The 26,491-nt window shown below is 31.1% G+C and overlaps 2 protein-coding genes and 2 non-coding genes across 6 annotated transcripts; 2 read left to right on the top strand and 2 right to left on the bottom strand.

The window, feature by feature from the left end:
* Window positions 1-1,143: 1,143 nt before the first annotated feature.
* Window positions 1,144-2,685, top strand: LOC106756371 (putative ribosomal-protein-alanine acetyltransferase). Its single transcript, XM_014638768.2, has 2 exons — window positions 1,144-1,465; window positions 2,211-2,685. The coding sequence occupies exons 1-2, from the start codon at window positions 1,231-1,233 to the stop codon at window positions 2,438-2,440; spliced, it is 465 nt and encodes a 154-aa protein (XP_014494254.1). The 5' UTR covers window positions 1,144-1,230; the 3' UTR covers window positions 2,441-2,685.
* A 232-nt stretch (window positions 2,686-2,917) lies between these two features.
* Window positions 2,918-2,990, bottom strand: TRNAV-UAC. Its single transcript has one exon. It is a non-coding gene; the product is annotated as a tRNA-Val (tRNA).
* Window positions 2,991-3,069: 79 nt separating this feature from the next.
* TRNAV-UAC lies at window positions 3,070-3,142 on the bottom strand. The gene has a single exon. It is a non-coding gene; the product is annotated as a tRNA-Val (tRNA).
* An 89-nt stretch (window positions 3,143-3,231) lies between these two features.
* LOC106756370 (tetraspanin-19) lies at window positions 3,232-7,046 on the top strand. 3 transcript variants are annotated; one of them, XM_014638767.2, is made up of 6 exons: window positions 3,232-3,588; window positions 4,430-4,529; window positions 5,230-5,310; window positions 5,436-5,540; window positions 5,947-6,114; window positions 6,652-7,046. In XM_014638767.2, the coding sequence occupies exons 1-6, from the start codon at window positions 3,416-3,418 to the stop codon at window positions 6,661-6,663; spliced, it is 639 nt and encodes a 212-aa protein (XP_014494253.1). In that variant the 5' UTR covers window positions 3,232-3,415; the 3' UTR covers window positions 6,664-7,046. The 3 variants fall into 3 exon arrangements, with proteins under 3 accessions (XP_014494253.1, XP_014494252.1, XP_022634341.1); XM_014638766.2 differs by having other exon boundaries at window positions 5,947-6,121; XM_022778620.1 differs by having other exon boundaries at window positions 5,947-6,126.
* The last annotated feature ends 19,445 nt before the right edge of the window (window positions 7,047-26,491 follow it).

Genomic DNA, 26,491 nt, shown 5'->3' with positions numbered 1-26,491 from the left:
AGCACAATAAACTAAGTGAAATCAATAAAATATCGACTCATCACTTATTCATATAACAATCTGTACAATGTGTTTCTATATATTAAAAATACATAGTCTCCATAAACAATAATGTTTCTTACAATGTTCACTACATTTGAACACAGGACAACTATCCTACAACAACCCATACACCGATAGCGCATCTAGTAATCTTATGTTTTCGTCATCCAGGTTCCAATCAACTACATATTACTTTCTAAAAGCAAGCAATACCTCCTGAAATGAAAACATTGATATTGTCAGATCAACCCAATCGTAAAACAATAATGAACATTATGGTTCACAACACACAAAAACCTAAGATCAAAAACAATGAACTATGGTTCCACCCAAAACAAGAAACAGAGCCCACCCAAAACAATAAACAGAGCCACATAGCAAAACACCCAAAAGGCCAAACGCGAAAGAAAACGTTAAAGGGAACACACCCACAACGCCAAACGCACCCAAAACGCAAAAGAAAACTTACCGATACAGAGTCAATGCAAAAGACCACTTTTCCTTGAGATGACGCCTTTCGATGAACAAAGCCACCCAAATGGAGAGACGAAGGATGCTCAGAATGGGAGAGACGCGAATGGGACAGGCGAAAGGAGAGAGGCCGAATGGGAAAAGCGAATGGGAGAGATGCGAATGGGAGAATGGGAGAGAAGAACAATGCTCAGAACGAAACTGAAAGAAGATGAAAAATGAAACCGCCAAGTTCAATTTTCATACCATCAGATTTCCAATTCTACCCTTCTGTGCTTTTTCAAATGGAATATTTTAATGTATTTCAGCCATCCAATACAAATTTGACACATCAGCCGGTGTCAAATTTGTGTCAAAAGATGGTGTTAAACAAACATTTTAGTATTAAAAAAATTTAGAAGACCTACTTTTGGAGAAAAAAGCTCAAGTGAATCACTTATTAAAATCAGTTACGGGTCCTATGTTTGTTTTAAGGACTTATTTTTACTTATGTGAGTCTATTATATGACATATTATATTGTTATTTGAGAAGCTATGAAAGTATTTTATGATATATTTTATTTTTAACTATAAAAACTTTATAAATAAAAACTTACATAGTAGCCTCTTATTCATTAATCAAAAATTAAATAAAGATAATACGTTCTTAAATTAGCATAAGCATGAAATAAACTGAAGTATGCTTGGAAGTCTGGAGTTCTTTTTGAGTTACCAATCATGGCGAATGTGGCGATTCTTGAGCTCAATAGAAACTGTGCCAATACAGTGGAAGAGATAGTAAAATTAGAAAGAAAGATCTTTCCAAAACACGAATCTCTAGCTTCATTCTTTCACGATGAACTGAGAAAGAAGAACAGTGGATTGCTTTATCTTCACGTGGACGGCGAGCTTGCAGGCTACGTCATGTATTCTTGGCCTTCTTCCCTGTACGCCTCCATCACCAAGCTTGCAGGTTCCAACCCCACTTCGTTTTCTTGCTTAAATCTATCTCATGAAAGGATTGTTGCATTCAGAAACTGAAATTTGGTCTTTCCAATGTCAGTTTTTGTTTTGTTGTCAAGAATTCAAGTCATGCCCATAACTTGTTTGATGAAACTTCTCAACTAAATAATTTGAGCCTTTTCTACTACTTATGAAGAGTGTTTTGAAAATCAGGCTTTAAGTGTCCGAATTGAATAACTAGTGTAATGAATTATAAACGTAACCTTGAAGAAAATTAGCCAAAAACATAGAAAACTAGCCAAAAACTTTGTTGTAATAACCAAATGAAAAATGTTTAATATTATCTAGCTTTTTATCTTTCTTAATTAATAAATAAAAAATGATCAACCTGAGCTTTTTGTTATTTTCTTTTTGGTTCAAATTGTAGTCCTTTATTTTTAACGAGTATTGCTGAATCTTAAACCTAAGTAGTATGATATGTTTAATTTGAATTTTTTTGTTATTTGAATATTACTAAAATCCTGTAGCATAGTGTATAGTTATAATGCTATAAGATCATGATATTTTATGTCTTTAATATTATTTTATACTATTCATTATGTAACTATTTTTTGTTTAAATTGGTTTAATCTGAACTATTGAATCTTGGATTAGTGCTTTAATTGACAACTACGATTTTGGAAACATTGCTGGGATTGAATCTTCTTCAACTTTTGGTTATTGGCAATATGGGTTTACACATTTTGGTTTATCAGTGAAGGAGCAATATAGGGGACAAGGCCACGGAGAGACTCTGTTGAAAGCAGCAGTTGAGAAATGCAGGACAAGAAAAGTTTCGCGCATAATGCTTCATGTGGATCCCTTGAGGACTCCTGCAGTGAATCTTTACAAGAAATATGGTTTCCTGGTTGACACTCTGATTCAAGGCTACTACTCCTCAGACAGAAATGCTTATAGAATGTACCTGGACTTTGATTCAAGTTAAAGGAAAAACTGAATAAACATTTTATGTACCATCTACAATTCACTCAAAGTGATTTAATTAAAAGAACAAAATTTGTAACAAGGATTTTTATTTAAGCACTTGTGAAAGACAAAAATTCAATAAAGAGGGGTTCGTGGTTTCACTTTTGTATTCCAACCTGAGAATGAATGTCTATGTTGTGCATTTGTCTGTCCTATTGGAACATGCTCTGTCAATGATTGGTAGCGCAAATGTCTAAAGAAGAAACTTTAGAAATATGATGATTACAAGAGGGACTGCTCAGAATAATTTTGAATGGTACACTTTTAGTCTAAAAGAATTACATGTCACAGTGAAATTGTGATTTAAGGGTAATCACTAATGACTCGTAATATTTTTGTTTGCATTTTAAATTTGATGTTTTCTATTTGGGTGCGGTAGCCATGATTTCTAATGTACTTTTAATTTGACTTTACTATCAAAAGAGTAAAATGGAAATGTTGCTGCCCAGGATCGAACTGGGGACCTTTAGTGTGTAAGACTAACGTGATAACCACTACACCACAGCAACAAGATATTCTTTTCTATTAGTGAAAATTAGAAGTAATAAATTTATAATTTGAATTTCTGCCAAAAAATGTAAAACCAATTGTTGCTGCCCAGGATCGAACTGGGGACCTTTAGTGTGTAAGACTAACGTGATAACCACTACACCACAGCAACTGATATGTTATTAATGAAATAATTATTTTATTTTAATATAAAACATATTAATGACGTAATAATAGGCTGTAAACCTCATAGCCATAAAGTAATCTAAAGAAAAACTTATAACCTCCTTGCTCTCTTCGAATACGTTACGCGTACGAGCCCTAGATTTCGATCTAGGGTTTCTTTGCGCTCTAATTCAATTTTCAATTCTGCTTTCATTGGATTCTGGGGGTTAAGTTCTTCATACTTTATTCAATTTCCCACGAATTAGAAATCACGAAGAAAATGGTGAGGGTGTTGAGAAGCTGCATTCAATCCATATTGAAGCTGGTGAACTCGGTGATTGGGATGGCCGGGTTAGCCATGATTCTGTACTCCGCGTGGATGATTAGGGTTTGGCAGAGGGAGATGGGTGACCTCCCCTTTGGTCACGATTCTGATGATTATCCGCCTCCATGGTAAAATTTTCATTTTTTCCCTCCATTTTTGTTTTTCTATTTATCCTTGTATTAATGAATGAGAAAATTTGGATTTCGGTTGACCGGTGATGGATTTGAATATTTTTAATAATGAAATAAAATATTAAAAATTATGATTTGATTTTATGATATTAATGTGTTTTTATTGCTTTTGTTCTAAAATGTTGAATGAAAGATAATGTTCTAGGAAACCAAAGGAGTTAATTGTGGAAGAGAGAAATGTTGATTGGGGGAGTCGTTTTTGTCATCATAATGCTGTTGAATTTTGTGCTCTGTCCACTTGCAAGCTCTTAATGGAATTAAGAGAACCGGGAAATCAATTATGTTTTACCCGGACTTTTTGGAGCAGGGTTGTGGTTTTAAATTGTGGTCACAATAGCAGTTTTGTTATGATTCTTGATATTGTGGAAAAGTTATTGCAGTTGTAGAAACTTCAGGAACCTTAACGTTAGACTCAAACCAGTTTTTAAAACCTTAGATTTGTTCATTGTGAGGAGCACTGGATGGTACAAGAAATTTATGTGATACAAATCTTTTGAATGTGAATATATATATATATATATATATATATATATATATATATATATATATATATATATATATATATATATATATATATATATATATATATATTGTGGGAATTGGGGGTGGGGGAGGGGATTTTGTCAAACTGATTGCTTATTTTTGTGAGCTTTTTATGGAATAATTGTGTCCAAATACTCAGTATTTCCTGCTAGTTTAATTCCGCTTTACATTATTAAATTTTCTGATCTGTATGGATAGATTCTGAGCACATGTTTTGTTTTTCTTCTGAAATCAGGTTCATTTACACGTTTCTTGGCCTTGGAGCGGTGTTCTGTGTAGTAACGTGTTTAGGTCATGTAGCTGCAGAAACTGCTAATGGCTGTTGCCTGTATTTGGTATCCTTTTCTTTTAGTCTACCATTATTTTAGTAACAGATACGGCTCTGATGCTACACATGGATATGGCATTTCTTAAAATTTAGGTTGCAAGCATGGGAGTACAAATAACATTTATATGAAAAATTGTATATATTGTAGCATATCATAAAATAAACTAAAATATAAATGCATAATAAAATTACTCTGACGGTATTTTTGAAGCAATTTCTCTACATCTAAATTATATATATATATATATATATATATATATATATACATATATATATATTTTTAATTTTAAGTGCTAAATGCATAGTAAGGAAAAATGTTGTAATTTAATAAAATACGAAAATTATATTTAAGGTAGATAGCTAACAATTAAAATAATTCACTGCTGAAAGTTTTAATTTTTTCACTGTATTTGAGACGTACAATTTTAATTGCTGATGTTATTTATTTATTTATTATTATAATACAATATTTAAGATAAGTATAATCATTTAATAATTTACGTAAGGGAATGTTCACCGTTCAATGTAGTGATTAGTTCCCTCTACCGAATTATTTCACTTAGTTGCACTTTTGGTGACGGTTAAACAACCACTAATATGTTTCAGTACTGAAACTTTTAGTTTTATGCAGTTGTGTTCAATAGCAAAACCATCTCATTATGTGGTCATTAAGTCATTAATTCGCTGTTAACCTTGACTGCTTACAGTATATGGTGTTTGTGGTTCTGCTTCTCATGCTGGAGGCTGCATTAACTGTTGATGTATTTGTGAATCAGGACTGGGAGAAGGTATTGTTGTCTATAAAAAATAATTTCAATAATGTTATTGTTAATTAAATGCTTTTATATTTTAAAGTCTTCTCTTCCTGTGACATATTAAATCTGATCCATCTAAACGTGAAAATTGGAGTTAGGACTTCCCAAAGGACCCCTCTGGGAGTTTTGATAAGTTCAAGAATTTCATCAGATCAAATTACGAGATGTGCAAATGGGTAGGCCTGTTTCTTGTTTCTGTACAGGTAAATCTCCCTCTTCTCTGTGTATGGCTGTAATAATTTATGACACAATTATTGTTGAAGCATATCATTTACCTATTGCCAAAGTTTCCTACTGAATTCCCACTTCATATTTTATTATTAAGGGATTCATATAGGTAATACTCCTGTTGTTGATGAGATCTAAACTGTCATCCTAGGTATATAATTAACATTTAAAACAACTGCCAACTGGTACAATGTGTATACTCTCTCTAATTCATTTGCTCTGTCAGTAAACTACGTACTCAGCTAGTGCATATTTCTTGTTGCACTTTGTTACATATTTCTACTTGCTTTTGGGTTCCAAAATCTGAAGATGGAGTTACATTTGGAATTTGGTTAATGAATGATGCATTGACGGATGGCTGCCTGTGCTGTTAACAAGCAGGGACTCTCTTTATTATTGGCAATGATACTCAAAGCACTAGGACCACATCAATATTATGACAGTGATGATGAATATACTCCTGACAGGGTGCCACTCTTGAAGAATGCTCCACCTCAATATGTTGTTGTTGATCCAGGATATGCACATGGAAATGAAACATGGAATAGGGTAAGTGGTAAGGTAAACTAGATTGGAATTCTTTTCTTGATCTTAACTTTCTTATTTGAGTCGTCACGGATTTTCTTTATGATTTAGTTTCACTACTACTCTGTTTATGTACGTATTATCATGCCCCAGTCTCATTGTTAGGTGGTTTGAATAGGCAAGTTGGCTTATAGACTGTACATCGGTGTATACTGAAAACTTGAATGTGATGATGTATTAGATTGAATCTTTAGTACTTATGATAGGGATCTCAATTTTCTTCATTCATTTTTCGGAACTTTTGTTTGGAAATTAGAGCATTAACCTCTAATGATGCTTTATTGTTGCATGATATTGATTTAATTTTAATGTTAACCTTATTCTGTCAGTGGTCAAATACATTTTGATGTCGCTTTATGATTTCATTTAGTCACTATTTATTTGTTTCCTTGGTGAGACAAGTCCTGGTTATTGTTTTATTGTATAGTGGTCAGCATGTTAAATCTTAGCTCTAGCTTTGAACTTCTCTCCATTCAAATGAAAGTTTCCTTCTTTAATCAGTCAAATAGGTAAGGCCATAGCCTTCAATTAAACCTTGACGTCTGGAGCCATGGAAGGTGAGGCAAGCAGTCCTTTTTTATGCCAATTGGTTTTGAGATGACCTACACGCTGGAGATGGATTAACTATTGAATCAATGGCTATGGGAGAAACAAGTGCATATCGTGATCCTGGGGACAAATAAACCATTTTCACACAGTTGTGAGTAAACGTGTGTAATCATATATCATGTCTGTTTATCGTAAATAAAACACAATCTCTTGATGAACAACCCCCTCTATCTTCTGTTAAAAGTATCTACGAAGGTGGATCAATAGATATGAGCAAATATTCTTTTGTTTAGACTGGGTTCTCATCATTCATCCATTGTGGATATAAAATGGAGTTTTGGCGTCCAGTTCATTTACACAAAAACATCATTGGCCCTTTTTTTACACGCTTTTATCTGTTTAAACTTCTTTGACTTGAGATTCTGATAAACTTCATTTCACCACTTGAACAAAGGCAGAAGAAAATGATATTTTGCAGGTATCTTTGCGTTGCTTGTTTTAAAAATGGAAACAGAAAAAAATTGTTTTAAATTTGAGACAAAGATCCTTCTTTCTGTTTTATTATTAGTGTAATGTAATTAACACCTTTTTTCCAGATTGTAACAATAGCAAATAGAGTAATTACAAAAGTAAAGAAATGAAAGGATGTTTGTTTTACTGATAGTATTTGTGAATGTCTTCCATTAGAGGAATCCGTGGGTTTGTATTATTATTTCAGTGCTATAGGAAGAATTATATACTTGTTATTCAAGATTCATACTTTATATGGAATACACAGAAAGAACTAGTGACCATAGCCATTAGAAAGTTGTTATTTTGTTAGGACTAGAAACGCAGTGTAATTTTGTCATTGAGGAATCGATAGTTAACTACTATTTTTATCAACACTGTAAGAATGGTAGATGAAACAATTTATATGAACAGGATTTAATGTTACATAATACAGGTTTTATCGGTGAAATTTAATCTCATCAATGTTACATCCGTTATTTTAGATATTATTTTTAAATCTTGTTCTTTACACCTCTTTATTAAATTAATGCATAACGGAATATCATATAAATTTACATAATATATCAAACCTCACATAAATATAAAATAATAGTTGTCTTGTCCAATATCACCCAAGATCAATAAGATCGACGATCCTAACATTGATCTTAACGAAACTCACGTAATTGTCGGAACTTGCTTCTAAATAGTGTATGTATATAATTTTTTATTTTTATAATTACTTTTGTTTTTTTTATTCTCTTGACCTATTTAGAAGAAAACAGCTAGAGGAAATAACAATACGACAAAGTAAAAGTAATCTGAAGATGGGACAAGGGAGCACCTTTAATCCTCCACCTTATGAATCTAAACCTCAATGGGAGCTAAACATTGTTAATATTGGAAATAACCAAAATCCTTCTCAAAGGACAGGTGACTACACACGTAAGTAACCAAGGTCTAAAAATATCCTTTAGCATTGGTACAGAAAAAGTAGAAGTGAAGGTAACATAGGTAATCTCATTGGTACAGAAATGGATCATGAAGATATCTGTATACTCTTTTTACTATTTCATGGGCCTTCTTCTTGTACCTTTATTCAGTCAAAATATATATAAAATGAAAAAATAAATTAGGTAAGAACTAATTATTGCTTACTAAATCACATTTATTGTACTCTCTCTATATATAGAGTCATGCATCCCAGGTGTCTTGTTTATTTTCTCGTCTCTCTACTTATTTAGTTTTCATGTGGTGTATTTGCTTCGTTCAGCTCCATCTCTTCTCGGATTAATACTATTTTTTTTTTTCATTTGTTCAACTTCATCTTCTTTTTTATCTCGAATCTTTTATGGATAAGCATTTTTGTTCAATAAGTTAGGTTTGAAATTTTATTTTTATTTTGTTTGAAATATATATATATTTTTCATTTGTTCAACTTCATCTTCTCTTTTCACATATTAAGGTTCTTCCATTCCTTTTAATTTTTTTTAATCATATTATATCAACATTATTACGTGTTTTTATCAATTGTATTACATAAAATATTTTCCATAAATTATCTTGTTTCACTTATAAGAATTAAAAAAATTTATAAAATGTATTTCGTCACTACAAAAATATGTAATTTTTCAGAAATTATTTTTTGTGATATTGCTAGATTTAATTATTGGAAAATATATTTTCTGCAATTACAACGCCTAAGTAATTATAAACAATGTTTTTCTAAATCGTCGTAATTTTCAGGAGCTTTAGGAAGATCACTGGTATTTATGGGAATTTAGCATGCAACGACTCCATAATATTCTTGGATTCTTAAAATATGAGCCAATGAATCTAAATTGGATATTTCTTTTAATTGAGAAGATAATGTTATGAATTCATATGTTTTAATTTTTTTTCGTACACATAACGTTTAATAAAATAGTGAAATTGTCTTAGAGAAAACAGGACAATTCAAAAACACCCATTTATAGTTTTTGTATGATTCTCTCCCAAAATATTAGTCATAATCAATTATGACAACATTAAAAACATTGCATTTGTATAAAGAGACAAATTATCAGGATTTGAAGAAAATACAACAAAAAAAAAAAGTCAAGAATATTAAACACATGTTATCATTCGAAATTTACCTAACACAAATGTGAGTTAACAAATTTTAAATCAAGAACTAATTAAGCATCATCAGCTCAATACGTTACAGTTTTAAAGACTAAATGATAACTGATAATTCTATCAAAGAATCAGCATAGCTACAACGTGCTCACTTGGTGCACACACTTACCTTTATTAATTCAAATATTTTCCAATAATAACGATTTTGGAGTTACAGAGATTGTTACTTCGGACAAGGACTCCAATAAAAACTATATCATTACAATCATTATTTGAACTTATGATGTAACCAAATTTTAATTATATATGAATCGTTGAAAGGTGACAATGATTCAGACTTCTTTATCATTTTTAAGATCTTTGTTATTGTACACGGGAAATGATTGGTACTTCACAAAGGGGATAGGGATCATAATTGGTTGTTTTATTTTAATGAAGCATTTTCAATCCCTAAACAAATTAGTATCTAAGAATAAACCTATTACACAAGAGTGTTGTTTGAATTATTTCAGTAATAATGTACTACTCTACCACCAAAATGGATAAAGAGAAGAAAATTGTGTGTCTCAAACCATAACATATTAATGAATTAAAAGTTAGCTGTGTAGTTTTGTAAAAGTGATTATTACAACAAACTTCTGGATGGAATCTTGCTAAAGCAGCAGGGTCATAAACAAGAATGAAACTTACACCAATTTCCTTTGCCTTATTATTGACAAAAGCTCCGTTGGTCTTTCTTTACTATCCTGACTTTTCCTCTGTTAATGTTGTGCCCACATGTAACATACATACAAGAGAAAGGGTAAAAAATAGAATGCACACCTGAAATGGGTAAGGGACAAATGGATAAATTGGCAGAGAATTCTGGTAACAGAGAAACTGCCAGAAAGAGCATGCTTCCAGCCAAGAGAAGCACCTATTTGAAGGACTGCATGTGAGCAAAAGGAGGCAGGCATGTAGTATGAAATTCTTCCTTAATCTTCTCTCTCTCGGTGCCTTCTTTTCTATTCTGCTATTAATTCTGGGTTTCCTCTCTATCAGGTGGAATCCTATAATGTTCCAGTTCGGGCATCTTTACACACCATACTCTACACTATTCTATTAGTGCTTCTTTATTTCAGCTGTATTTGCAGTTGTATACACATACATTTCATACATCTATACTACACTCTGTTATTTCTCGTGCTTTAAATCAAATCAGTTGTTTTATTGGTGCTTTCATTACTCTTCATGGCTGAAGCAACAAGGTTGAAGGATATTCAAGTCGAACTAAAAACCCAAGGTAGCAGATTAAGAGGCTATTGGAGCGATTTGAGTTGCGGGATCGTCAACAACGTGAGTACAATGAACAGAAAGAGGCAGAAAATCAAAATCGATTTAATCAAATACAAGCAACATTAGAACGCTTGTTAATGGAGAAATCGATGCATCAACACCATGAAGAGTCGACGACAAATACATCTCCGAGGCCATTGAATGTAGTCCTTCCTATGAGGAATTTTTCTCTAGAGTTTCCTCACTTTGATGGCACATCGTCAGTGCTAATTAGCTGGATTTTCAAGATAGAGAAAATTTTCAACTATCACAACACATTGGACATGGCTAAGGTGGAAATAACAACTATGCATTTTGAAGGTGAAGTGGTACCTTGGTTTTAGATGTTGCAACATTTGGCAGTTGTTAATACTTGGCTAGACTTAACCCGTGCCCTTGAATCACAATTCGGTCCTTCACCTTTTGACTGTCCAATCACAGAATTGTTTAAATTGCAGCAAACAGGTTCTGTTTCAGATTATTATCTACAATTTATGTCCCTGGCAAATAGATCAGTGGGTTTAACTGATGAGACACTCTTGAACTGTTTCTTGAGCGGATTAAATGTTGATATTAAAAGGGATGTTATGGCCTTATCTCCAATTTCCTTGTTGAGAGCAATGACGTTGGCAAAGTTGTATGAAGATAAATATTGTCCTGCTCCAAAACCATCTTTCACGAAACCAGTGGTCTCTTCTTATGCAACGAAATCTATATCACAGTTAGTGCAGCAGCAGCCGTATCAGAATCAACATCTAAATGTGAAAACACCTTTTCCTCCCTTATTACCTACTCCAAATATTCCTCCATTAAAAAAATACCAATGTTAAGATGATTAGTCCTGCTGAAATGCAATTGAGGAAGGACAAAGGTCTCTGTTATTTTTGTGATGAAAAGTTCACTTTTAATCATAAATGTCTTAATAGACAATAGCTTTTCCTACAATTAGAAGAAGAGGAAATTGGTGGGCATGATACTGCAACAGAGAAAGAAGAAACTACTATTCACAGTGATTCTATGGAAGAACACCACTTATCTCTGAATGTTATGAAAGGTGGAATAAGTGTGGGCACCATTCGATTTTTAGCTACATTAACCAACTTAATGTGCAAGTATTGATTGATGGAGGTAGTTTTGATAACTTTTTGTAGCCAAGGATTGCTAAATTTTTAAAACTCCCAATAGAACCTGCAATGTTGTTTCGTGTGATGGTAGGGAATGAGAATTATATGACAGCTGAAGGAAAGATTCAACAACTTAATATTCAAGCACATGGACATTATTTTGTCTTACCAGTATTCTTACTACCTATTTTTGGAGCAGATCTAATTCTTGGTGCTAGTTGGTTGAAAACCATTGGTCCTCACATTGCAGATTATGATACCTTGTAGTTGAAACTCCTTCATGAGGGTAGATTCACTACATTATAGGGAGATAAGGAATCAGTGTCAGCTCAATTACATCACATAAGAAGGATGGTGCATACAAATGCTATATCAGAGATTTATAATATGAAGTTATTGGAGGAAAATTTCCATTCTGGGACATTGTTGGACGCATAAGCTGATATGAAACCGGAATTAGCCTCATTATTGCATACTTATGAGTCATTTTGTGATACTCCTCATCAATTACCACCTCAAAGATCACGTGATCATGCTATTCCTCTATTGGAAGGGTCTAATCCGGTGAAGGTTAAACCTTATAGGTATCCTCATAGTCAAAAAGAGGAAATTAAAAAGTTGGTAGAAGGAATGCTAAAAGAAGGCATTATACAACATAGCAAAAGTCCTTTTTCTTCTACTATTATTTTGGTCAAGAAGAAGGATGGATCATGGAGAGTTTGTATAGATTATAGACCCCTTAATGCTATAACTATCAAAGATAGTTTTCCTATTCCAATCGTAGATGAATTTATTAATGAACTCTTTGGCGCTTGTTACTTCTCTAAGTTGGATCTTAGATCTGGATATCACCAGATATTATTAAAGCCAGAGGATAGATACAAGACAACTTTTAGAACTCATAATGGTCATTATGAATGGCTAGTCATGCCATTTGGATTAACTAATGCATCAGCTTCCTTCTAGAGTTTGACGAATAACATCTTCCAAGGGTTGTCATATTCATGCTCCCTAAGCTTTCCAAAAAAGGTTGTCATATTCATGTTAGTTAAATCTTTATATTCTAATATATTAGTTACCTTTGGCTGCCAGCTTCTGTTTAGACTCTTCAGGATTTTGATGTTGATTTCTTCCTTGTCAAACACCTTGCTGAGAGTCATCAAGTGATTTACTATGTGTGTGAATCTTTTTTGTACATTATAGATAGTCTCTCCAGCCTTCATCCTGAACAGCTCGTACTCCTGAGTGTAGCATCCCATACACCTTTACCCACAGCTTCAAGAAAAATTTGCATCCTAATTTTCCAAAATGCATAGTTTTCACTAGCAAATAGAGGTGGTCTATTTGTTGATGCACATTCACCAAAAGTTTGAAAAATAAAAGCAATATTTTAGGATCAAATCGATTAGACAAAAATATTAATCGATTTTTTTTTCAAATATCTTTTGAAAACCAGCTTTGGTGTCAATTGTTAAAAAAGAAGTGTTTCGTTTCTCACACCAAGAGGGGGATGAATTGGTGATGTGTAAAAAAGTTTGCTTTTAAAATCTTTTTCGCAAAACATGATGTCTTTGGACTTTTCTTGAATCGCAAGTAAATTTGTATTCAATGAAACAATACACTTAATCGAATGCAATAACAGGTTAATCGACTATATGTAGAGAGAAGGGATAAGAGAATTCAAACACTGCTTTTTATACTGGTTCGACCAACCTGCCTACATTTCCGAAACTTTATATTATGCATACACAGATAAAGTCACATATCAGACATAGTGGTATGCATTGAGCAACACAATATGTTCACAAATATACTTGTACAAATACAACACAGTAAGCATATAAACATGTAACATGTAACATGTAACATAGTACAAACACATGTGTTTTTATTAACTATGTGTTGTCATCATCAAAAACACAAATATCATTGAGATTGTAGGTTCAGCTAAACCTGCGCTCCCCCTATCAACAATCTCAATGAATGTTTATAGCCATTAATTTGTATTGTTTGTTCAAAAAAAATTGTTATACACCTTGTTAGTAATTAATGCATCGTTCAAGTATATCATTCAAGAAGGGTTAGACGGTGTATAGTACTATTGACTATAAACGACACAAGACATTATACTCTTCTTGTATAAAGCCTTGGGTTTTCATTTGACTTGAGCAAGTGCTTAGACGTTATAGGTCAAGTAGGAATTTCTCTTCCTGAAAAGATATTTCATTTAATGCTTATTATTAAACTTCAAAACTTGGGTTGTTAGATGGTCTAGTCTCTTTAGATGATCTTGCCTTAACATTTTAGACCAAATCCAATCATTGGCCTAATTGACATTAAGCTTATTGACTCAATTGGTATTAGACCTACCACCACACAACCCCTTTATCCTTAACATCATAGAGTGTAAAGTTAAAAATTCTTTAGACTAAATTTAATCATTGACCCAATTGACATTGAACTTATTAACCAAGTTGGATCTCAGATCTGGATATCACTAGATATTATTAAAGCCAGAGGACATGTACAAGACAAATTTTAGAACTCATAATGGTCATTATGAATGGCTAGTCATGCCATTTGGATTAACTAATGCACTGGATTCCTTCTAGAGTTTGATGAATAACATCTTCCAAGGGTTATTAAGAAGATGTGTGTTGGTTTTTTTTTATGATATTTTAGTATATAGTTGCAACTGGAAGGATCATTTATATCACTTAGAAGTTGTCCTCAAGATTTTGCAAACATATAAATCGTTTGCAAGGTTTTCTAAATGCTGTTTTGGAGTTACTCAAATTGAATACATGGGACACACCTTATCAGGTTCTGGAGTAGCTATGGATGATACAAAACTGGTTGTTGTACGAGCATGGCCCCAACCTACAAATTAAAAGCAATTAAAGGGTTTCCTAGGCCTCACAGGATATTATAGAAGATTTGTGAAACATTATGCCAACATAGCCGCACCACTAACTGATTGACTTAAAAAAGATGTTTTTCACTGGAATCAAACAACAGTTGCAACGTTTGAACAATTGAAAGTTGCAATGACTTTGACACCTGTCTTGGATCTTCCCAATTTTAAAGAAACCTTTGTGTTAGAAACTGATGCTTCTGGAATTGCAGTAGGTGTTGTCCTTAGTCAGAATCAGCATCCAATTGCTTATTTTTCAAAGAAAATGTCTAATAGGATGCAAAAACAATCTGTTTATGTCAGAGAGCTGTATACTATTACAAAAGCTTTAGATAAATTTAGACATTATCTTCTGGGCCATCACTTTATTATAAAGACTGACCAGAAAAGTCTGAAGCAATTGCTGGATCAGACCCTTTAAACCCCTGAGTAACAATAGTGGCTTCCAAAATTCTGAGGATATGACTTTGAGATCTAATATAAAGCTGGGGAAGAAAACATTGTTGCAGATGCTTTATCCAGGAGTTTTTCCATTGCTTGGTTTGAACCTAACTATGTTTGGTTGCAACAGTTGGTGGACTTAACCCCAAAAGATCCTAAGTTGTCTCAAGTGTATAACAATTGTCTTCAGGTTCACTATCCACATGCTGAATATTCTATTAAGGAGGGTATGCTTTTTTGGAAGGATCGTATTATGGTGTCAAATAATCCCACTCTCATTAAGCAAATAATCCAAAAGTTTCATAATTCCAAAATTGGAGGTCATATCGGTATCATTGAGACCACTAGTAGAATTGGAAATCAATTTCATTGGACCAATATGCACCATGACATTCGAAAATATATCAATGAATGTCCAGTGTGTCAACAAGCGAAAGTGGATAATGCTTTACTCAAAAGGCTGCTGCAACCATTGCCTATTCCACAACGGGTTTGGGAGGATAATGCTATGGATTTTATCACTCATCTTCCAACGCTAATGGGTACACAACAATCATGGTTGTGATTGACAGATTGTCTAATTTTGCCTATTTCGTTCCTTTAAGATATGATTTTCCCAGCAAATTAGTAGCAAAAACTTTTATTGCACAAGTGGTAAAGATACACGACATTCCAAAATCCATAGTATCAGATAGGGATCGAGTTTTTATTAGCTCCTTTTGGAAACAATTGTTTAAATCTCAAGGAACTACATTAGCCATGGGGTCCGTGTGTCATCCTCAATCTGATGGCCAAACCGAGAATTTAAACAAGACATTAGAGATGTATTTGAGGTGCTATGTGTATGAGAATCCTAAGTCCTGGATTAATATGCTGCCATAGGCTCAGTATTGGTATAATACTTCCTTTCATCACAGTTTAGGTATGACTCCTTTTCAAGCGTTGTTTGGCAGACTTCCACCTAAGCTTGAAAGATATGAACAAAATCCTAAAGATATCATTTCAATGAAAGAAGCTCTGACAACAAGAGATCAAGTCTTATTACAACTAAAGGCCAATTTATTGAAATCTCAGAACTATATGAAACAACAAGCAGATAGAAGAAGGAGAGACATTCAATTGGAGGTGGGTGATCTGGATTTGGTTACGCTACAACCATATAGGCAACAATCCTTGGCCTTACGAACAAATAAAAAACTGGGACTCAAGTTTTTTGGGCCGTTTGAGGTGGTGGAAAAGATATGAGTTGTTGCTTATAGATTACAATTACCTGACACAGCTAAAATTCATCTGATGTTTCATATTTCTTTGCTCAAGAAATTCCAAGGTGATCTACCACAACAATATCTTCCCTTACCCCTCACAACATCAAAGTTTGGTCCTACAGTGCAGCCCTGGGACATACTACGGTGTATAGTGGTAACAAGGAATCACAAGAAGGTATCACAAGAATTAGTGCAGTGGGACATTTCAGATCCTAAAGAGTCTACTTGGGAGGATGTAGAAAAAGTAAAACAAGCGTATCCCTTGTTCAACCTTGAGGACAAGGTTGTTTTTGATGAGGAGGGTAATGTAACATGCATAAAAGAGAAAGGGCAAAAAAGAGAATGCACACATGAAATGGGTAAGGGACAAATGGGTAAATTGGCGGAGAATTCTAGTAACAAAGAAATTGTTAGAAAGAGCATGTGTACAGCCAAGAGAAACGCCTATTTGAAGGACTACGTGTGAGCAAAAGGAGGCAGGCATGTGGTATGAAGTTCTTCCTGAATTTTCTCTCTTTCGATGCCTTCTTTTCTATTCTGCTATAAATTCTGGTTTGCTCTCTGTCAGGTGGAATCCTATAATGTTCTAGCTCCGGCATCTTTACACACCATACTCTACACTAGTGCTTCTTTATTTCAGTTGTATTTGCAGTTGAATACACATACATTTCATACATCTATACTACACTCTGTTATTTCCCGTGCTTTAAATAAAATCATTTGTTTCACCACACTCTCTTTCTTATGAAAATTAACGAATGCATATTAAGTATGTCATAAATATTACATGAGAAATAAAAAACTGTAGAACAATAACACTTCACCACTTCTTCCATCTTTCTTACAATCTCTTGGGCCCTTTGTCCTATTGTGCTTGTTTTTTAGGACAATCTCCTAAGATTGCCATAAAAAAAGTTATTAAATCATAGCAAAATTTTAAAGAAAGAAGTATAGGTTTTATCTTTGTTCTTTCATCAAGTTGATAGTCAACAAAAGAAACCCAATGATCTTTATCTATTCCTTCTGGAGCCATGACAATCAACTTCTAAAACCGTCAAAAATTTAAAAGAAAAAAACATATATGCCATTATGTGTAAAATTATCAGAAATTAATAGTTTATTAAAACCGTCGAAAAATAATCTCTAGTAAAATTATATATTTTTGTAATTATGTTTAGTCAAAAATTAAGTTTTGTGTCAAGGTAATGTAAGTGTAATAATCAATTATTACGCTATTTAGGAAATATTTGTTTAATAATAAATAGAAATTAAAATCATAGATAAAATGTATAAAAATTGATAGACATTTTAAAAAAATCCATTAACTCAAAATAAAAATATATTGAACTTGATGATTTAAGGAAGTTTTCAAGTTTGAATTTATTAATAAAGAAATTTATTAAAATAAAGATATTGAACTAAAAGCATTATAAAATGTATATATACAATAAAATTATTTTTTAAACACACTTTTTTACTAAAGTTTTTTTTTGTTTCAATAGATTTACAGAAAGAGGAAGTGATACTCCTGTTTATTTCAACGAATTTGGTAGTAAACGAGGTGCAAATTTGAGAGAGAGAGTTAAATTGTATCTTCACAACGATTCTTAATGGTCCTTTTTTTAACCTTTTTTGCAATCTTTGTATGCCTGAGATTCATGTGTTGGAGAGAATCGATTTCTATCTTCAAAAATTTTGTTCAACCAGCCACCAATTGGTGGTCTTATTAGGTGCTGCTACTTGGTGGTGACGAATATGAGTGAGAAAAAGAATAAAACAATAAAGCCCACATAATGTAGATTTAGTAGGGTTTGGAAGAAGGAGAAAGCGGTTGAAGGAGGAAAAAAGTCGATTAAGAATCGATTCTCCCATTTTGTATATAGAGAATCAGTTTTCAAAAGTCATTGGAATCGATTCTTCACTGTTTAAGCCTATTAGTCAATTTTATTTTTTATTACGTGATTATGTAGTTTTTATTTTGTTGCTTCTATATTTTTTTTTTATTCTATGCTTATGTAGTTTTTGTTCTGTTCCTTCCATTATTGTTTTAGTTTTTTATCCTCTTACTTCTCAAGTTTTTTTATTTATTTAATAATAATAATAATAATAATAATTTCAATTCAATTTTAATTTTCATTATCTATATTTAAATTTATATCATATTTACTTTTAAGGATAAAGTAGTACTTTATCTAATTTTATCTATTAAAACATTTTTTTAAATCTATAGTATTTATCGAATCATATACAAATTTTCATGAATTTTAATCTCAAATCAATTTAAATTATATTATCATTTCTTTAATCTAAATAATTTCACTTTCAAATAAATAATGAGTTTATAAGTATTTTTTTTATACAGTATTTAATTTTGTCATTTTTACTGAAATTTTGACTAATACTCAACACTATTAAACAAAGGACAAGTCACAAAATTAAGATATATTGAACAAAGAACTATATTTTTTCCCTCATTAAATCCTTGAACTTTGTAAACTTTGAAAGAACTTTATTCTTCATACGATACTACAATATAAGATCAATAAAGAAAATGCTAACTATCCTATAAGAAGATAAGCACATCTAGCTATTTGGCATGTTGCTTAAATAAAAAAATGTTATTATTACATGGAGTACATTAAATGTATCCATCATTTTTAAACTCTTCAGAAAAGAACATTCAAGAGAAATGAAATTACTCAATGTCAGTTCTACTACTTTCCACCAAATGTCATGATTTTTATAGTAACACATTACTAGTCTCTAAAGGAATCATATCACAGAATTTCACCATTATACTTTTCAATGGAGGAAAAATAAAAAATTTAAGGGTTAAATGCATTTTTAAGTATATGAAATTTAATGTAAAATTAAAATTCGTATAAAACTTTGATACATTTTAATTGTTAAACTTTAAAAATAAATAAGTATAATTCTTTTATTTCCTTAATTTATTTTGACTTTTCAATTCTAATTGGTATTAAAGCGAAAAAATATTAAATAGTATAAAAAAACTCAAATGCATATATTTAACATGTCATCTTGATAGAAGTGAGTTTTAGGCCTAACTCAACCCCACAAATGGCTCTGATACTATGTTAGAAGTGGGTTTTAAGCCTAACTCAACCCCACAAAATCGGCTTGTAAGGTGAGGTTTGCACCTCACTTATATATTATAATTTGGCCTTATCTCTAGTCGATGTGGGACTTCCAACATATCTAAACATTAGATTTTACAGGAATTTGGATTATAAATGGTTATCAAACAAAACTTTACAATCATTATGTTAGTTGTGAAAGTGCAACATCTTTCATCTATAACTAATATATAAAACTTATTATTAATTGGATTACTATTATGAAATTTATTTTTCCTTTAGGAATTACTCAATTTCTTTTAACTTGTCCAACCATTTGTTTTACATTAATAAGTTACCTTTCATAGGTTCAATAACATATTCCTCATTATTTGACACTCAAGAAAACAAATTACATCCACTTGATAACTATTTTAATAATATAATATATTTTGTTCATATTTTAATTTTTAAGAAAATTATTAATTGAATGACCAAACTTATTAATTTCGAACAAGAAAGTAAAAGTAATCTATTTATTTTATTTCGTAGAACAATTTTATCCAACACAACATTATTATTTTATCTAACACATGTAAAGATAATTTATGATGAACAAGGTTTAAACTTGTTAATTAGACTCTCCTGGATACTTAGTTCTACTAATAAAATAAAACATCATGAAAAATACTAAAATAAGTTAAAAACAATAAATTTATAAATAAAACTTATTTACATATGTTAAAAATAACACACATAAGCTTATAAGCCCAAATATAAACTATCTACATTCCCCCATAAATATGAACATAAACATATACTTACTAAATTTTTTTATGAAGTATATTTCTTTAGAAGAATATTTTATATAGCTATTTAATATCTAATTTTTAAATTTTTAAAAAAGTATTTACTTTTATAGCAGAACCCTAATTAATTAATTTTATTTTATTTTGAATTTTAGTTCAAATAAATTATGTAAGTTAATACACTTTTTTTTTTCAGTAATACAATTTTCTTGGTGAACTTCATTAATATTATTTAGTTATATCTATTGTTTTATTCAATTTGTACTATTTTTTCTTCTATTTTATATAACATACAATTTTTTTAGTTTAAAAATTTACTTCAATTTGTTAGAATTATTCTTATGTTTTTTTTACTAAAAATTAGGTTAATATATTATGAAGGAGGTAATTTTATTTTGACGTTCAACAAATTCTTACATATTTTACATTTATTATTTTACCTTTCAATCTTTCTCTTATTTTATAGATACAAAATGTCAATTTTGTTAATGACCAAATTATTCTTGAAAAGCATTTCTTTTATACTAGATGTATCATCTGACAACTTACTTTTAGAAATAATTAGATCATTAAAAAAAGTTAACTTTTTTATTTATAAAAAAGAAAGGAGAGAAATTAAAAAATAAAATAGTGAACGTAAAATATTTTAAAAAATTTATTGGATGTGAAAATAATAGTATCCTGATAGTTTAATTGGTCGCATAACTTGTTACAAATAGTTTCTCTTTCAAACATGATGTAAATTTGTTGTTTGATATATTCTTACCATTATTCTAGTATAATGAAAACGGATTAACTCAAATTTTTTATAACAGTGGAATCAAAATGTTTATTTAATTTCTTAAATATTATTATAAAAAGTAGTAGTTTAAAATTAAAACATGACGACAAATAAATTAAATATTCAAACATTATTGACCAACTTTCTAATATTTTAAAAGATCAAATTTTGAATTATATATATAATTAGAAGTAGGAAATAATTATAATAAAAAAATTAAAAACATTAAAAATATTAATAAAGTGTTTATGTTGGTGTTATAGGTCAATCCACCTTTAACATGATTCAAAAGTGTTTAACTTGTGGGTTAAGTAAGCGGAGTTCAATTCAATCCTCTTTTGTAAAAAATAAAATATTTTCAATCCAACTTGGTTCGAACTCCTTGAGAGTTAGGTTGACTTATAAGTATGAGTACATTTTGACATCTTTATTTGTAGTAGATTATTTGAAAAAGTGCAAGTCTTCACCATTGTGATTGGAAATGTGAAAATTCTTAAACTTTTATTGCAAATTCCATTCTCCATAGGTAAACCACTTTCACTGTTTTGGAAACTCCAAGTGAAAGAAATGTCACAAACCCCAAATAACATGATACTTATAATGAAAGAAATAAAAATGGTGTATAAGTTTACTAGAAGTGGTTGATTCTATAGTTGGCAATCTCTCAGTAGAATTGCTTGAGTGGTAGCGGAGAAGCAGTGTTGGTCCTGATTTGTCTAAGTTCACTCCTGGCCTCGCTTCTTCTTGTAACACTTAAGCAAATGTTATCAAAGTACAGGGGAAAAAATTGTTTCTCCACCAATATTCAATAAACTATTATATCATTAAATGTTAAAAGGAGAAGGAATGTCAAGATAACATTCCTTAAATCTTGGAACATAAAGAAGAATGATGAATACAATTTTATTATTGGTTCATGGCCAAACATACAAAAAGTAAATTTAATCATTTTAGAGAATTGGTCTTAACACATTAGTGATAAAAGGTTTTTGAAAGATTCTTTTGATGACATATTCACCATGAAACATGCTTATGAGCTTATTTGTAGCTAATACTATCAAATAAATCCAAAATTTATATTGTATACCCCAATTCTTAACAAAATCATATCCCAATTCCTGATAAAATAGAATGTGAAAGCAAACTTGAAATTGTCCTAAAAATTATATGAATCGTCCGATTAATAGAAGGCCTTAGGTACTTTTACGTCAGACTTATATTTGTACCTTGGTTAGTAGGGATTTATGCTTCTACCTTAGATGGTAGGAATTTATAGATAAAGAAAATATATGTATTGTATGATTTTATATGTAATATATGATTTTGGACAAAAATAATAATAGAGTATAAAAACCTCAAAAGGGTGTGGGAAGAGCTTCACTGGGCCCAACAATGGGTACAAATTGTTCTTACTAGAATCCATAGTGATTACATACCCCCTAGCCATGGTCAAAAATTTACAAGAAGAGTTGAAGTCACCTATGAAGATGGTCTAAACTTTGGAGCCATTATGGAGCATAGCTTAGAGTAGTATAGGTTTAATTTAGACCATGCATTTTGGCCAAGTATTGTAGGTTTGTTTAAGGCTTGTATTAAGGCCTAATTAGTGTAGAATTTTTCTTTAATTGGGCATCCAAACCATGTGGAAAGTATGTGTCATGTGTCATATACTTCCATTGGAGAGAATTTACTTTTAGTAGTGACTACATGGCAGTCTAGGAATGAAGAGGATTGTGTTTTGTGAGTGGCCACAAGTCCTCCCCTCATTGGAGAGGATTTGTGGGCACTTGTCCACTCCTTAGAAGGCCTCATTTTTTTCCAATGAGTGCAAAGGTGGAAGATCATGCTTTTAGGGTTTTTAGGAGACACCATTGCCTAGATATATGAGTGTCTCCTCTCTTGTAATCATCTTTGATGTTGAGTAATGTTATGTTGCCTATTTTTAGCCATACTACTCATCTAGATCAAGACTAGAGCAACCCATGAGGTCCCTCTAATCACCTTCCTCTTAGAGTTGGCCTAACCTCTCTTACCCACACCACCACCATTTAACCACCATATGACCATGGGCTTCTAGCCTCACAAATACCATAGCTTTTGCATTTCCAACCCTTATCCTTGATGATCCACCATAATTCCACACCACATATCTTAAAGGGACCATCTCTATATCATCCTTCTAGCTTTGGTCCAACCTAACTAGGAGATTGCTATCACATAGCATGGACCTTTAGATAGGTGGCAAGATCCAAGTAGTGCCTTGAATTCTCCTAATGGCTTAAATCAATTTCCTCGTTGTTTAGAGAGAAAATATCCATCTACAAAAGACTCTCCAACACTAAAGTCAATAAGAGAATATTATGATCAATGAGAATAGAGTAATAAGTATGAATTGAATTATACTCCCTTGGAAAATACCACATGTATTTATAAGGTGTCTAGTCTCTATGCAATTTGTTCCAAAATCCAAAGTATCAATGAAAATAGATAATCAAAACTTACCACATATGTGATTATGATATATTAGGATGATAATAACAATAATATATTGTTTAAATATATTAACCATTAGGTATAAAAGAATATTTATGATATAATTAAACTACCGAGTGAAGTACACAAGAAAACACTAGAGGGCAGAGGGGTGTGAATAATATTTTCAAAATATTTTCACAAAGTAACATCTAATGGCTTGAGATTATACAAAAGTGAACTTTGTTTAGACATTGAGTTTATGAGATAGGTAAGTAAAAATTCTTTTAGATGATGGCATAAGAATCTTAACAATAGTTTTCACAAGAAGAAAAGAATAAGGCACAATTTTTATGTTGGTTCAATCAATCTTGAGCTACGTCCAGTTCTTTCTTAATAACTCTTAAGAGGCTCCATTAATCTTTCTGTTGATAGGGGGGACAATATAAGTGTTGAACCCAATCTCTAATGCTTTGGTTTTTTATGATGACAACACATTGAATGTAAAAACACATATATGTTTTTCTGACACAAAAAAAAATGTATATTTGTGTTTGATACATATGTTGGATTACAAATGTCTCTGTATGTTTAATACATATGATATCATGTTGATTGGTCTACATACTATTATGATCATAACTGTGTTTATATAATTTGTATGCATGCTAAATGTTTTTATGAGATAAAACATCAAGCATAAAGCAATTTTGTATGATACAATCGATTATAGTGATTTTGTAATCAATGGAGTTCATCTGGGATAGCTTATGTTTTAAACTGTGACAAAACAACAAGTTTTAACCAATTACATTAAGTTTAAAATCAATTAAAACTCATGGTTTTGCAAACATCATTTTGAAATGTGCTGTGATGAATTTTGAAGAGAAAAAATTTTCAAAATTTGTTTAAGTGTTTAGCTTAATTGATTACACACAATTGATTACACTGTGGGTGTAATCAATTATGTCTGTTATGTTTTGAAAACTATTTTAAAGCTAAGTCATAATTGTTTTAACAGTCATATTTTTAAATATGTTGACTGACATTTATTGCGAATTACATTAATTATGCATTCAATTAGATATGTTTGAATTGTAATTTTGTTACATCTCTCATCTATGTAACTCATTACATTACTAACGTAATTGATTAATCTGCGTTTGTCATGAGATTACTATATATTGACGCACTGCACATTGTACTGTAACGAATTGATCATTCTAAATTTTCATATTTGATATCTTTGATTTGAGAAAAGTGGTATAGGTGTGTGAGAAGCTCCAAGAACCAAGATTCAAAGATTTGGAAGAAACTTGAAGGATTCTTGAGAGAAGAACTGTGAACGTAATTGGCTTATCACTACTGAAGTGTTTCTATGTTGATCAGAAACGTGTTTTTGCAATCTCGAGTTGTGTTTCCCTGTTCGTGCCTGATAGGAAGAAGAATAAGGGGTTCTTGACTTTGAGAGGTGGTCTCAAAGGGTACTGCAGCAAGGACGTGTGGTTCTTTGTGCAAGTGTTTTCTTTCTATATTTGATTGTTGAGTGGGAGATGTGTTTACATTGTGAGAGTGTTCTTTGTTAAATGTAGAGAAAATAAGAGTCTTAGAAATAAGGTAGTCTTAAGAATTTGGTATTTTTGTTTGATAATTAGTGTTCTTGAGTGTATAGTTTTATTGAGACATAATTATTATGTTATTTCTTTTAAGGGTTAAATATGTTTTTAGTCCCTATATTTTGGGGCGATTTTGGTTTTATTCCATTCTCAAACTAAGGTACAATTTAGTCCTTTAACTTTAGAAAACTCTGGTTTTAGTCCTTTTTACCAAATTTTTTTACTTTATTTGTTGTTTCAAGCACGTTTCATTATAGCATTTGAATTGTTTACACTGTTTGACACATTTTTGCTTCAATGTTAACTGAGAAACGCATTTGAAACAACAAATAAAGTTAAAAAAAATTGGTAAAAAAGCCTAAAACCAGAGTTTTCTAAAGTTGAAGGACTAAATTGTACTTTAGTTTAAAAATGAACTAAAACCAAAGTCGTCCCGAAGTATATGAACTAAAAACATATTTAACCCTTCCTTTAATTATATTTATATTTTAGCCTAAGGACAAAATAGTCTTTTACTTTTATTTAAATGGTTTAGAAATTAAATAATGAGGGTAGGAAGTAAAAAGAGTTGGAATTGAATAAAATAAAATTAAAGGCTAGTAATCATGATATACAAGGGAATTAAAAATTATAGATAAATTTGGTTTTAAAAATATATTATAATAAGAGATAAAATATTAAAGATAAGGTGGAGTTGATTTATAAATAATAACACATAGAGAGATGTGTGTTTAGAAACCTTAAAAACTCAAAATTAGAGAAAAAGGTATACAAAAAAGACTTTTAGGTGAGAAGAGAAAGAACAACATAAATCCTTAGTGCAAAGGAAGATGGATAGTTTTGAAAGTGTAGATAAAACTTTTGAATTGGCTAAGATATAAAGGAAGTTTACTTTTGATTTATTCTATGATGATGAATGTGGATATATCCTTGAACTTTTTAAAGTTATGATGAATGTTTATTGCATTCACATATTTGTTAATTTAATTTGAATGTTTATGCATTTATTGGTTCTTGAATAATTGGTGACTTGATAAACATCAATAAATTTATATTTTAATTTGATTAATAAACATTGATGTATTATTACGGTGATACACATATGGTTTTTATAGAATTGAATCTGAAACAAGATAGAAATTTGGGTTCTTTTATTAATATCAAAGATATATTAAAAGTAGGACTTTGATTTCATTATAATTAAAATTAAATTAGCGATTTGAGTTCTTTCTAATTATAATTAATTATAATTAAGAATTGATTAGGGATAGAATTTTATTTAACGGAGAATTAAAAATTAATTAGTGAGATGTTCTTTTGCTATGAATATTAATTGTTTTTCCTAATTAATTTTCTACATTCAGATTTT

This window comes from Vigna radiata, chromosome 2 (genome assembly GCF_000741045.1).
Source record: "Vigna radiata var. radiata cultivar VC1973A chromosome 2, Vradiata_ver6, whole genome shotgun sequence".
NCBI classification, from domain to species: Eukaryota; Viridiplantae; Streptophyta; class Magnoliopsida; order Fabales; family Fabaceae; genus Vigna; species Vigna radiata.
The sequence above is the reverse complement of the archived record's forward strand: the minus strand, read 5'-3'. Positions and strand labels throughout refer to the sequence as shown.

What these genes read in the sequence shown, in the direction of transcription:
- LOC106756370 (XM_022778620.1), top strand. Translation starts at nt 3,416, where the DNA reads ATGGTGAGGGTGTTGAGAAGCTGCATTCAATCCATATTGAAGCTGGTG. An exon ending in ATGGCTGTTGCCTGTATTTG is followed by an intron (nt 4,530 to 5,229) that starts GTATCCTTTTCT and finishes GACTGCTTACAG; the next exon opens with TATATGGTGTTTGTGGTTCT. An exon ending in TGTTTCTTGTTTCTGTACAG is followed by an intron (nt 5,541 to 5,946) that starts GTAAATCTCCCT and finishes GTTAACAAGCAG; the next exon opens with GGACTCTCTTTATTATTGGC.
- LOC106756371 (XM_014638768.2), top strand. Translation starts at nt 1,231, where the DNA reads ATGGCGAATGTGGCGATTCTTGAGCTCAATAGAAACTGTGCCAATACA. An exon ending in CTCCATCACCAAGCTTGCAG is followed by an intron (nt 1,466 to 2,210) that starts GTTCCAACCCCA and finishes TTGGTTTATCAG; the next exon opens with TGAAGGAGCAATATAGGGGA.